Source organism: Cyprinus carpio, chromosome A23, assembly GCF_018340385.1.
Source record: "Cyprinus carpio isolate SPL01 chromosome A23, ASM1834038v1, whole genome shotgun sequence".
Classification (NCBI taxonomy): domain Eukaryota; kingdom Metazoa; phylum Chordata; class Actinopteri; order Cypriniformes; family Cyprinidae; genus Cyprinus; species Cyprinus carpio.
The window spans coordinates 21,735,278-21,748,133 of record NC_056594.1 but is presented as its reverse complement, the minus strand read 5'-3'; the positions used below and the strand labels follow the sequence as shown (position 1 = coordinate 21,748,133).

The following is a 12,856-nucleotide window of genomic DNA, read 5'->3' as shown; positions in this document are numbered from 1 at the left end:
TTTATGCATTATTTTGGTGTTATTTTTATTTATTTACTTCTTAAAGTACCATATTTTTATGTAAAATATGCATGTTTTGTATTATATATAATATTTATTTTACTTCAGTTCAGACAGTCAAAACCTAAATATCTGGTGGCTTTCGGAGCCGCTGTTTGGCTGCATGTAGGCTGAAATCTATAAACCATTGCTGTAACAAACTTAACCGCTTACTGTAAGTCAAAATTGTAAAAACAACAACACACACACACACACACACACACACAAAAAAATTGTGTTGGGTGAGAGTAAGATGCCAAAATATGGTTTCACACTTTTAGCATAATTTGCCAGATTTACAGCTTGTTTGGAAATTACAATAGAATTGTCAAGGTTTGGATGAGAATAAATAAATAAATAAAATCTGTAGATAACAGGCAAGTGACGGTAAGTTTACAAGATGTGTTTTGCTGTGATTTTCAAATCACCAAAAAACAAACATAGTACTTCAAAGTGCTCCAAGTGAAACAAAAACAGAACTGAACGCCTGTAACTCAGATTTGTTAAAGATCTTTCCTATAGCACCTCGCTCGTCGTCTCCTGTCTTCTGGATGTGTTATGGTAAGGTCGTATGAAATTATGAATGAGCCGCTCATTTTAAAACCGTCCAGGTCTACTGACCTCCGACTCAAATATTACAGTAAACATGATATCTTCAGTTAAGTCTACATATAAATCCACTTCAACAGGGATGCCATAGAAAAGCAAAAACAGAAGTTCATGAGGTCTGTAATAGTCACACATTTAGAGTTGTTTTGAAATCTACTACTTGTCTAAATGGAGTTAATTTAACTGTAAAGGTGCATTGTAATTTTTTGGAGGTGAAAAAGTAAAAAAAATGTACATTTACATTCGGTGTGACACATTTGATGCTTTTACATTTAAATAATATTGTAGTTATCAGTTTCTTCTTACATTTTTATGTTTGCTTCTTTTTAGTTCTTTTTACTTTAAATTTCATTATTGCTATTTTTTAAACAATGTAATGTTAGGTGGCAAGATTGTGGTTAAATTTTGTGCATTTTGTTTTGTTTTGAAAAGCATTGTATGCACAGTAAAGCTTGACGCTAGCAACACGAAGCTCTTGGGTTTCATTATGAACCTGACAAAATGAAAATGAACGTTTTACTGCGTCGTCGTCTTCTTCTCATGCATGGTAGTGATTTCATAAACGTAGCTTCTAATTGGTGCTCTTAAATGCCCTCTGTTCCTGGTGTCTCGTGTCTGATGAAGTTGTCTGAGGTCGGCTCTGGCCTGCATCCCTCATGTTTTACAGCTTTTGAGGTCATGTTGACCTTGTATGCACTCAGTCTGTGCTGATGTGGAAGTGGACGGAAGTCATTGATTCTCTTCAGCTCTTAGAGACGAGTCCTCTGTTATCCTCTCTTACAGGTGCTTAGGAGTTAAAGGTGAAGTGTGTCCTTTTATTTTGGCTGTTAAAACACAATCTTGTATCCCAGTTTAAAGCAATAGTTCAACCAAAAATGGTCTGGTTGTAGAAACCAGATCATTAATTGTGGTTTTGAACTACTCTTTATGGTCAGAACATGACAAACACCTCACGGTTTTAAGTTCTTTACACTTTTCCAGTCATTTGTCTCTCAGAAGTTAATTATCGTTATCGTTTTATAACCCAGCCCCACCCTCAGGCCATCTCAGATGTAGATGAGTTTGTTTCTTCATCAGATTTGGTGGATGCTCTGCAGTGAATGGGTGCCGTCAGAATGAGAGTTCAAACAGCTGATAAAAACATCACAATAATCCACAAGTAATCCACAGCACTCCAGTCCATCAGTTAACATCTGGAGAAGACAAAAGCTGAAACAAATCCAGCTAAAATATGAGTTCGTAATCCATAATAACTCTTCCTCCAGTGAAAAAGTGTTCTGGTGTGAGTCAGGAGAGAAATCTGCAACAGATCAAGCACCGTTTTTAAACAGCTCTAAAACAAATATGTGTCTGGATTTTGATGTGAAAGACAAACAGGAGATGCACTTTTTTACTGCAGGCAGCGTGATTATGGAGTTATGCACACTATTTTAGTTAAAAAACATCTTAAGCTGGATTTGTTTCAGCTTTTGTCTTCTCCAGATGTTAACTGATGGACTGTGGAGTACTTGTGGATTATTGTGATGTTTTTATCAGCTGTTTGGACTCTCATTCTGATGGCACCCATCCACTGCAGAGCATCCATTGCTGAGACACTGATGCAATGCTACATTTCTCCAAATCTGATGAAGAAACAGACTCTACATCTACATCTCGACCCGACCATGAGTTTGGGGCAGGGCTGTCTGTTTGGCCAAACAATGGCAGATATGGGGAGTGTTCGGGAAACCTGTTTGAAACTCATTATTTAACACTGAAAAGACGTTAAAATGCAGCTTTAAAATGCAATATTTAAGTGTAGTTAGCATGTAAAATAAACTGCTCTCGAGTCTGATCTGAAAAGACAAGCACACTTCCACACAAATAAAGAAATGCAGTGTCAGTTGGACAAAGCCTAGCCTTTTCAGGAATGACAAAAATCTCTGAAAACAAGCAGCAATGCAAATGATCTCAGAAGGCTGGTCATTGTTTTCTGTTCTGAAGGCGTTTATAGTCGTCTCTCTGTCATTTTCCCCCTCGTCCTCCTTCCGTGTTCTCATTCTGTGCGTCTGACTCTGGGGACTGAACCCAGAAACACACGGAGAGCTTAGACGCGTCGTCCAGTCAGATGTGCTTCAAAACCAGAACACCTCAAAGATTCGTTCGTTTCTAGCATTTGACTCGCTTCACAAGCATCCACACCCTCCCTAACCCACCCTAACACACCCTCAGAACCCCTCTTTAACACATTTATAATGTCCACTCATAAACCTCTCGCCATTCTTATCCAAATCTGTGGCAGATTCACGGACGAAAGCGTTTGTGTTGTAAAAGCGGCCTTATTTTCTTCAGCCCAAGCGTTTGCTGCTCGGCTGTTTCTGACATTTATAGGCTGACGGCTGTATTTTTAGCTCTTTTCATAGAGGCTTGATTGAATTAGTCCGAGTTCAGAGCTCATACACTGTAAAAATCAAGCTGCTTTGGCATTTTTATTGTTCATTTGTCTGTGTACGATGCACTCTTGGAGACGGGATGTGACAGGATGATGTGCGTCCAGCTCTGAGCCTCTCTGAGAGCTTCATCAAGGGTCATGAAGACGGAAATAAATTTCTTGAACTTACTTTGGCTGTAAAAACAACAATTAGACCTTGAGAACTTATTGAATAAACTTTATTTAATGGATAATATTCATAAATATTAGATGAAAAACTTAAAGTAAGCGAACATTAGAAATGTTAAATAAGCTAAAGCAATATAATTACTTACTTGAAAGAAATAAAAACTAAAACCGAAGTAGATCTAAGACTAATAAAATAAATGTTAAATTTTCAATCGCCAAATTCTCCAAAACAGGTTCACACATGTTAATCATATTCTGAATTATAAAATTATTATAACAGAGCTAAATATAAATTGTGAGAAATCCAAATGATTATTTCACCTCCTGATATGATTTAGAAAAAAAATATATTAATTTGTTTATTCATTTATTTAGCGGTATTGGCAGATATTTGCTATTTCTGGCAATATTTATTTAATTATTTTTTAAGTTATATTGTTGGGCAATATTTTTTTTTTATTTTTTTTTTTTATTTATTTATTTTTTTTTAAAACTGGCAGATATTTCATATTTCGGGCAATATGTATTTATTTTTTTTTAATCTGTTTTAGCTGATTCTTCATATTTTGGGTGAAATTTATTTATATGTTTGAATTGGTATTGGTAGCTATTTCATATCATGGTCAATATTTATTTATTTTTTAATCTCTACTGACAGATATTTCTTATTTTGGGTGATTATTAATTTTTTTGTAATCTTCAGATATTTTGGGTAATATTTATGTGTTTATTGATATTTATTTATTTTAATCGTATTGGCAGATATTTAATGTTTTGTGCAATATTTATTTATTTGTTTATTTATAATCAGCATGGGAAGATATTTCACATTTTGGGTGGTATTTATTTATTTATTCATTTATTTGGCATTGGCAGATATTTCTTATTTTGTGCAAGAATTTTTTTATTTATTCTTAGATATTTCATATTTGGGCAATATTAATACATTTTTTAAAAATCTGTATTGACATATCAATAAAAATTATATTTTAAATTTATTAATTTAAATAAATATTAACAAAAAATAGATATTTTACTCTTACAATAAAATCAGAAAATAACCATATGATATTTGATATTTCAGGCTTATTAGAAAATTAGAAAATCACTATAATCCATCTAAATGTAAATAAAAAGAGTCTCCTCTACTCTTTCATTTGTCTCAGGACAGACCCATCATAATGTGATCAGTGTGTGTGATATTAGTGTTAATCTGTGTTGTCAGTGTAATCACGTTGATGTGACGAGTCCCAGACCTCAGTTCACTGCTGATTTGTTGGCGTTTTGGTCTAAAGTGATGAGATGCACTAACTCTGTGCCAGCGGAAACACGCTCACATGCAGACCAAACACAAAGACATCCATCTGTTTGTGAGTAGTGCAGGCACAGAAGCACCACATGGACATCTGAGTGAAACGAGATGCTCCAGGAAAATCACATCATCTTTTTTTATTAGTTTTTTTTCCATCACCAAATATATTGGCAAAAATAATGATTGTGCCCAAACAGGTTTCCAGCATGATTTCTAGCCTTCTATGGCTTGGACAAACAGGTCGTCCAGCCCTAATGTAAAACAGACTAACATTTACCATGCAGAGCCTTTCTGAAGCAAATATGCTGCTTTTCCGGCACCACCGTAAACAGATGATGTCATTTATAAACTCTTTTAAAGACGCAGTAAATTGACTTCATATTGGTAATATGTGTGTTTTTTGATTATTCATTTATTGTTTCCAGCAATATTTATTCATTTATTTAATTAATAAATTTTAAAAATCTGTATTTGCAAATATTTGATATTTCTGGTAGTATTCATTTATTTATTATTTATTTTTTGTAATCAATATTTGCAAGTATTTGATATTTCAGGTAATATTCATTCATTTAGTGTGATATTTCTGGCAATATATTATTGATTGATTGATTTGATCTGCATTGGCAGATATTTGATGTTTCCAGCAATATTTATTTATTAATTTATTTTGTAACCATTTGCAGATGGTTTTGAAAATATGTATTTATTAATTTATTTTTTTAATTGACATTGCAAAATATTTGATATTTTCAGGCAACTTCTAATTGTTATTGCCATATATTTGTTATTCATGGCAGATATTGATATTTTATTTATATATTAATCGTTTGGCAAACATTTTAAAATTCTAACAATAATATTCATATATTAAACATTACTATATTTGACCAATATTTGTTTTTTTAATTGATATTGGCAAACATTTGATATTTCTGGCAATATTATTTATATTTTAATCGTTATTGGCAGATATTTGATATTTCTGGCAATATTTGATTTTTTTTTCTTTTATTCAATATTCAATATTTCATTTATTAGGCAATTTTTAATTCGGTATTGCCAGATATTTGATTTTTCTGTATGCCTATTGGCAGATTTTAAAAGGAACAATTATCCATTTTTCATACTGTACAATATAATATAGTATAATTCACTAGTGACATAAAAACTGTTTTAGTTGTTAATGCACATTGACATTTCTGGCATTATTTATTTATCAGTATTGACAGATATTTTGTATTTCTGGCAATATTTTATTGATTTATTTAATAGGTATTGTCAAATATTTTATATTTTCTGCAATATTTTGTATTTATTTAATTACTTTCTAATAGGTTTTGGTATTCTAGCAACCACATAGCGATGTGCACTCAGCAACAGTATAGCAATGGCCTGTTATTGAAACATCTGGATGATGTGTCTTGTGTTTCCTCAGGTGCAGGTGTGTGTGTGTGTGTGATGGTCATCATCAAGCTCAAAGGCGCTCAGTGATCCGCTCCTTCCCATGATTCCACACCAGGCCGCCCCATGCCAGCCCGTAACCACGACGACCACTCGCCCCCGTGAGCTCCTCCTCTGTCGCCCGGCGGCTGTTTGACTGGATGAGGAACCCGGCCTCCAGTGATGTGATGCACAGGTTTGAGGTTCTTGGGATTGTGGGGGAAGGTGAGTACCGGCAGACAATACCAGACTGAAAAAATCAGGTGAAACTGAGAAATGATGCGGAAAATACAGGATAAAGGAACAATTCATACACTAAATCCTTTTCTCCTCCTGTATTCTTCCATCATTTGTCACAAATGCTTTTTATGACCTTGTTTCTTAAAGTACTTAATGGGGTCACATCATGAAAATTCGAATTTTCCTTGATCTTCAGAAAAGAGAGTTTGATGTAGCATGAGAACTTGCCTAACTCAGGTCAAGAAGAGCTTTTATTGAGACTAAGCTGCAAAAACGATTCATTTTGTGTCTTGTTTTTTATGTCAGACATTGCAAATGCATTAACACATGACTGTTTTGTTTTTATGCAGTCTTTGTGGGCACTTTATCTGAAACAGAGCAGTGAAAATTGAATTGAATTCGCACTTATTTTCTCTGAATCTGAGTGTAGTTGAGTCAAAGTTGTCCGATCACAGTCTGAGGAACCTGATGGTCGTTGGTCGTTTCATTCTGGCAAAGTGTGCAGTGACTGCGTTTTGCTTTTGGCAGAATAATATCCTGGCATGGAAGAAAACTCTAAATTGCACAGCGGTGTCAGTATGCTTTTAAGTGGAAATTTGTGTACAGAGAAGAATATACAGTTCTGCTTGTTGATATTTATTTTACATTACAAGTAGTTCTAAAAGAAAATCAATTAAATCACCAATACAATAAATATAACATTTCATTTTATTTTAATCATACACATAAACTATAAAAATCAAAAGTTTTAGTGTCAGTATATCTTTTTCAGCAAGTGTAGATTAAATTGATCAAAAGTGACGTTTCTAATGTTACAAAAAAGTTTTTCAAATAAATGCTGTTCTTGTGAACTTTCTATTCATCTGTGAATCCTGAAAAATTAAAATGTATCACGGTTTCCACAAAAATATTGTGCAGCACAACTGTTTTCAACATTGATAATAATCAGAAATGTTTCTTGAGCAGCAAATCATCATATTAGAATGATTTCTGAAGATCATGTGACACTGAAGACTGGAGTAATGATGCTGAAAAATTCAGCTGCGCATCACAGAAATAAATTACATTGTAACATATATTCACATAGAACCAGCTATTTTAAATTGTAATAATTTTTCACTATTTTACTGTTCTTACTGTGTTTTTAATTAAATAAATGTAGTCTTGGTGAACAGAAGAGTCCAAAAAAATCTTACTGACCCCAAACTTTTGACTCTATTCTGCAATATTCAGTCAGGGTCTTTATATTTAACATGAACGTTGCATTTTTAAAGCTCTTGTTCATGACTTATGAATGTGCTGGAATTTACGTCTTCCGGCGATTCTATGTATTTTAGAGACGTGAGTGTTGAGGTGTGTGAAGTCGACCTGCAGCCTCTCTCTCTCTGTACATTTTGTATGAGGGTGTGGTAAAAGTCTCGGGGGATCAGGTTATTTATACTCCTTCATCTATCTCTCACTCTCTGATGCCCCACTAACACAGCGGCGAGTGTGTGTGTATGTGTCTGTTGAGGAGGGCTGGTGGTGTGATCGTTGGGTAAGATGTGCTCTTTCTCACAATGAGTCTTAAGGGCGAATATAATGAAAACTGTAAAGCTGGGGTCATATTGAACTCCAAAATAAGAAATGACATTTTGCCTAAAGAAAATGAAAACTATTTGCAACATTTAAAAAAAACAAAAAAACAATAAAACATCAACATTAAAAAGCCATTCACAAAGCAAGTATTTTTGTGTTTTTGAAAAAATTAGACGCTAACAGGATTAATGCCACTGAAATGAAAAATATAATTCACTCTAGGATGGACTATTTTTAGTATTTTTGACTATTTTTGAGAAACATTTGTAAATTATCTGTCCTCTTGAGCTGCAAAAATTATGTTGTTCCGATTACACTATATAATACCAGTTGTATTTTGATAAGTTAAAGTGGTCTTGTAAATCTTGTAAACAACACCCATTAATTTGGATTAAAAAAAAAAAAATTCTTTTAAGTGTAATTTGTATTTTGTGAAACCATCAATAAATATATTATATGATGTTAGTAGCAGGGCAACCTGAAAACTATTTTAAAAATTTTAAATTGAAAACATGGGACGCAGGGGAGTTTAATAGGTAAAAAAACACAAGTTCTAGAGACAAGTTTTTATAAAATTTGCCATTTTTGCCATCAATTCTACCAATTCTATTTACTGTAATGCAAAAACTATTGATATATACTGATTTATTAAATAAACTGTAAAGTGAAATTGTAAGTGCGAAGTTGATATTCAATAGTTTTTGGAGGTTTATTTGTCCTGAAATGTGGCTTTCTGAAAATTTATGAAACATTTTGCTTATTATTTTTATGATGCTGCTTGTTAATGGGAAATTTTGTAAAAGTTTATCTTATCTTACAGATATTTATTGCATTGCAATAATGGAATTTTGGGGTGTAAAAACAATGTCACAGTGCCAAAAATCTGTCATCATAAAATAGGCAAAAATATGCATTGGTCAATTTTAAGATTTTGCACTATTTGGGCTGATAAAGTGTTGTGCTGCTTATGCGTAAAATACACATTTAAGTATTTATTTTATTACACTTTATCTATTTGCATCTGTAGATTTCAATTACAAGACATATCTTCAAAATATATTTTCAGCAGACTCCAATCTATATTCTGAAGGGTTTTACTGAGGGGTTTGTTGATATATCATTCAGCCAGATTTATATAACATTTTATTCCTAAAACATGGTAATTTTTCTGTTACTCTCATACTTTCTGTCTAATGTCATAGGCATTTTAGTGAAAACAGAATATTCTTTCAGACTAGTAGAAATAAAAAATCCAAAAACAAACTTAATGTTTATTTTTATAACACTTTATCTATTTGTGTCTGTACATTTCAATTACAATTGATTACAGTCCATTACTTTAAAAGTTTTTTCTCCACTTCAGCTTACAGAGACCAAACTTAGCAGCTTTATTCCTCTCTATATTCTGAAGGTTTTTACTGAAGGGTTTGTTCATATTTAATTTGGACTGATTTCTATAACATTTTATGCATATGCAGACAGCATGGTGGAAATGTATTTTCTTCTGGCTGTTGACAGTATTTTCTGATTTGTGAAGTAATTAAAAGAGAAATCCAAAAACCCTTCAGTAAAAAAATTTAACTCTAATATGTCAACAAAATCAAACAAAAACTTTGAACCATTTTCTGGAAATTTATGCAAATTTGCACATATTTACTTATAACATTTCAGAATACTTACAATACAAAAAAATATAAAAATAAATCAAAAAACTTAACCAATTTAGTTAATAAAAATAAATCAAAAAATTCAACCAATTCTTAATGTAATCAGTCAACTGGGGAAACATGGTGATAACTATATGTTGAAATTTTACAAATATTTTTTAGATTTTACAAGGTCTTAACGTCTTTAGTTAATAACGATCATTATTAGGGGATTTTTGTTGATCTGTGACTCCAGCTAATCTGTTTCAGATGGAAAGTGGCCCATGGCTCAGGAGAAGGTGATAATTATAAAGATCAACTGGTAATATAATCCAGATGAACACAAGATAATGTACAGTATAAACAATGGTAGTGTATTACCTGATGCTCACAGATGTGTGTGTGTTCAGCTGTTAGTAGATCAGTTTCTCTTTGTTGGCCATCAGTAGTTTAATCTCCTCTCAGCTGTGCTCCTCTCTCATATTCCTCTCTTCCCCTCCTGACTTCTTTATTTATCCTCTCGCCGCTCAGTGCTAAATGAAAGCAAACCTTGATTTGGTTGAGACTTGCCAGTATATTTCTGCCTTCAGGTGATCTTCGAATGATCGTGTTTATGAGATGAGTGCACATGAATGTCCTAAGAGGGAAAGTCTGGGTTTTCAGAGGAGTGTTATGGAAGTTAATTGGTTTTGATTATAATCAGGCCCTCATGGAATTGAAATGCCTTGTCATTTCACAAAACTTCTACACATCTACTGCCCAGTGCATTATTTTTTAAAGGGATATTTCTCCATTTCACATTTACACCCTCATTTCACATCCAAACACTCATATTGTTCCGATTAGTGTTATTTTAGTGTCATTGATATACTATTATAGTTTTTTGTTAATATTTTAAATTAGATTTTACTTTTATATTTTCCATATAATCTTTATATTTTAATTAAATATTTATTCATTTTGTTGTGTTTTTCAAATTTTTAATGTCTGTAGTTTTTAATTTTTAAGTTTTTAGTTTTTGTTCATTTTGTTTTTAGTTATGTTAGTACTTCAACTTAAACAATAATGAGAAATGTTGCTTTGGAAACAAGCTGAAATTTGAAGCTGAAGTTTAAGCTTTTTATATTTATTTTATTTCAGTTAATGTTTTATTTTATTTCAAAATGGTTTCTAGTTAACGATAATGTAAAACCTGGTACTAATCATATGTTTTTTTTTTCTATGCTGTATTACTTTATATTATTTATTGTACTATCATAGTTTTTGTTGATATTTTGATTTAAAAATTTTTATGTTTTTAGTTTTCAATTAAATTTCACTCATTTTTTAATTGTGTTATGTGCATTTATAATTTCACATTAAATCTCAATCTCACAAATTTCAATTAAAATAATAACAGCACATAAAAAAAAATAGATGAGTGTTAACCACAGGTTATTATTGTTAACTAGAAACCGTTTTGAAATTAAAATAAACTCAGCTTAAAATTTCAGTCTGTTTCCAAAGCAACAGTTAGTGACATTATGGGTTTAAGTTAAAGTACTAACATAACTAAAAACAAAATTAACAAAAACTAAAAACTTAAAAATTTAAAACTACAGACATAAAAAAACCTAATAAAACTGAGAAAAACACAACAAAATGACTAAATATTTAATTAAAATAAAAAGATTATATGGAAAATATAAAAGTAAAATCCAATTTAAAATATTAACACAAAAAACTATAATGGTATATCAATGTTTTTGTTTTTTGTTTAAAAAAAAAAACATTTCTAAATAGTGTTTTTATTTTGTTTGTTTTATAGTTTTAGTTCAGATTTGGCGTTTAATTTTTTCCCCAGTTATAGTTGCCAAAGCAATATTTCTAATTTTCATTTAGTGAAAGTTTTTCATCTAACATTTATATTTTACTTTTATTTCAGCTTTATTTCATGTAACCAATATGTTTTTAATAGTTTTGGTTTACAGTAGTTAACAATAACAACACTGCTTCTGTGAAATGTATTTTACGAATATATTTTGAACTTTGGAGTCCAAATATTGAGTTCATGTATGACATCACGAAAAAGAAAAAAACAAACACTTAGACATTCTTCAAAATATGTGCCTCTGTGTTTCACAGAAGAATGAAATTCATACAAGTTTAAAATGACATTTTTGGATGAACTCATAATTATGACTTTCAAAAATCTATGAACATTACAGGAAAATGTCAAGAAAGTAAAAAAAAGAGAGATTATGCATAATTCAAGAGTCCTCTTTGAATGTTCTCCTTATTCAGGAAAAATTGAAAAAAAAAACATTGATGGAAAGTCTCTGTGACTGTTGCTCCTGTGAAAACAGGTCACATAGTTCCACTTTTATGGCCTCGTTTTTCTTCTTTTTTTATTCGGCTCTGGAAGAAAAAGCAGGTTAAGCCACATACATCTTGAAGATTAGCTGTTTCACTGAGTCTGGTAGAATCACTGCCTTGTCACACGCTCGCAGGACGAGTTATTTCTCTCACGGATTGGTCGAGGCGCGTGTGGCTCTCTCCTAAGTTGGGCTGAGGCAGAGAGTGCGGAGTGGGCGGGGTTTAAGCGGTCACGCGGCGGGACTCCTGTGGCTGTTTCAGAGTAGTTGACCAGCATCACGTCTTTATCACACATTGAGTTCAGGAGATTGCTGGCGCCGATAATGGCATGTGCATCACGCAGGACTGTGAGGCTCACCACACGGACGCTCATAACTCTTGTGTGGTGTGTGTGTGGTGTGTGTGTGTGTGTGATATTTTGGTTCCTCTCCTTTTGCATCAGTGCAGCTGATGTCATCGCATTTGTGAAGTGGAGGATAAATACTGTGACTCAGAGAAACAAACGCTTCAGAGATCCAGAGAGGAAGGAACAGTTTATTGCTCTTTTCAAGCTCAGCAGCCTCAGTTATGTTTTAACTATCAGCTTTGATTGCAGAGTTAGAGAAATAAAAATAGTTGAGTTAATTATAAAATCATCTTGAGATCTCTGAATTTTTATTGTGGGTATCGTGAGCAGATCTGAGACATTGTTGAGATCTTTCTCCTGAAACTCCAGAGGAAACAAACTATTAAGAATGGTTTTTGTTCATTGAAATAAAGCTAAAATAAGAATACTAATAATTAATATTAGATTAAAAACTTGAAACTAAATGAAATGAAGTAAAATAAGTTTAAGTTGTAGTACTAAAATTGAAATTAAAATTGTACAAAAATATAGTAAAAATACTATTATAAAAATTCTAAAATAAGAGTAGAAATACTATAATATAATAAAATAATGTGTTTAATTTTAGTATTAATCATATTATTATACATATTCATCTATAAATTTAACATCAAATCATATATCATCACACTTATCATTCTTAGTTTTGG

General features: G+C 32.1%; 3 protein-coding genes across 6 annotated transcripts in view; 2 read left to right on the top strand and 1 right to left on the bottom strand.

Annotated features, from left to right (window-relative positions):
* The window catches only part of LOC109085971 (protein phosphatase methylesterase 1-like), a 576,397-nt gene that overhangs the window by 89,550 nt on the left and 473,991 nt on the right, over positions 1–12,856 (bottom strand). The window lies entirely within an intron of this gene.
* rnf150b (ring finger protein 150b) overlaps positions 1–12,856 on the top strand; it is a 581,444-nt gene that overhangs the window by 101,806 nt on the left and 466,782 nt on the right. The gene's annotated exons all lie outside the window — the stretch shown is intronic.
* LOC109085536 (cyclin-dependent kinase-like 5) overlaps positions 1–12,856 on the top strand; it is a 61,643-nt gene that overhangs the window by 638 nt on the left and 48,149 nt on the right. For 3 of the 4 annotated variants that reach the window (XM_042713824.1, XM_042713825.1, XM_042713822.1), the window contains exon 2: positions 5,998–6,227. In XM_042713824.1, the coding sequence (XP_042569758.1) occupies positions 6,164–6,227 (64 nt within the window). In that variant the 5' untranslated portion in view covers positions 5,998–6,163. The remainder of the gene's footprint in view (positions 1–5,997; positions 6,228–12,856) is intronic. The other variant, XM_042713823.1, reaches the window with a different exon arrangement.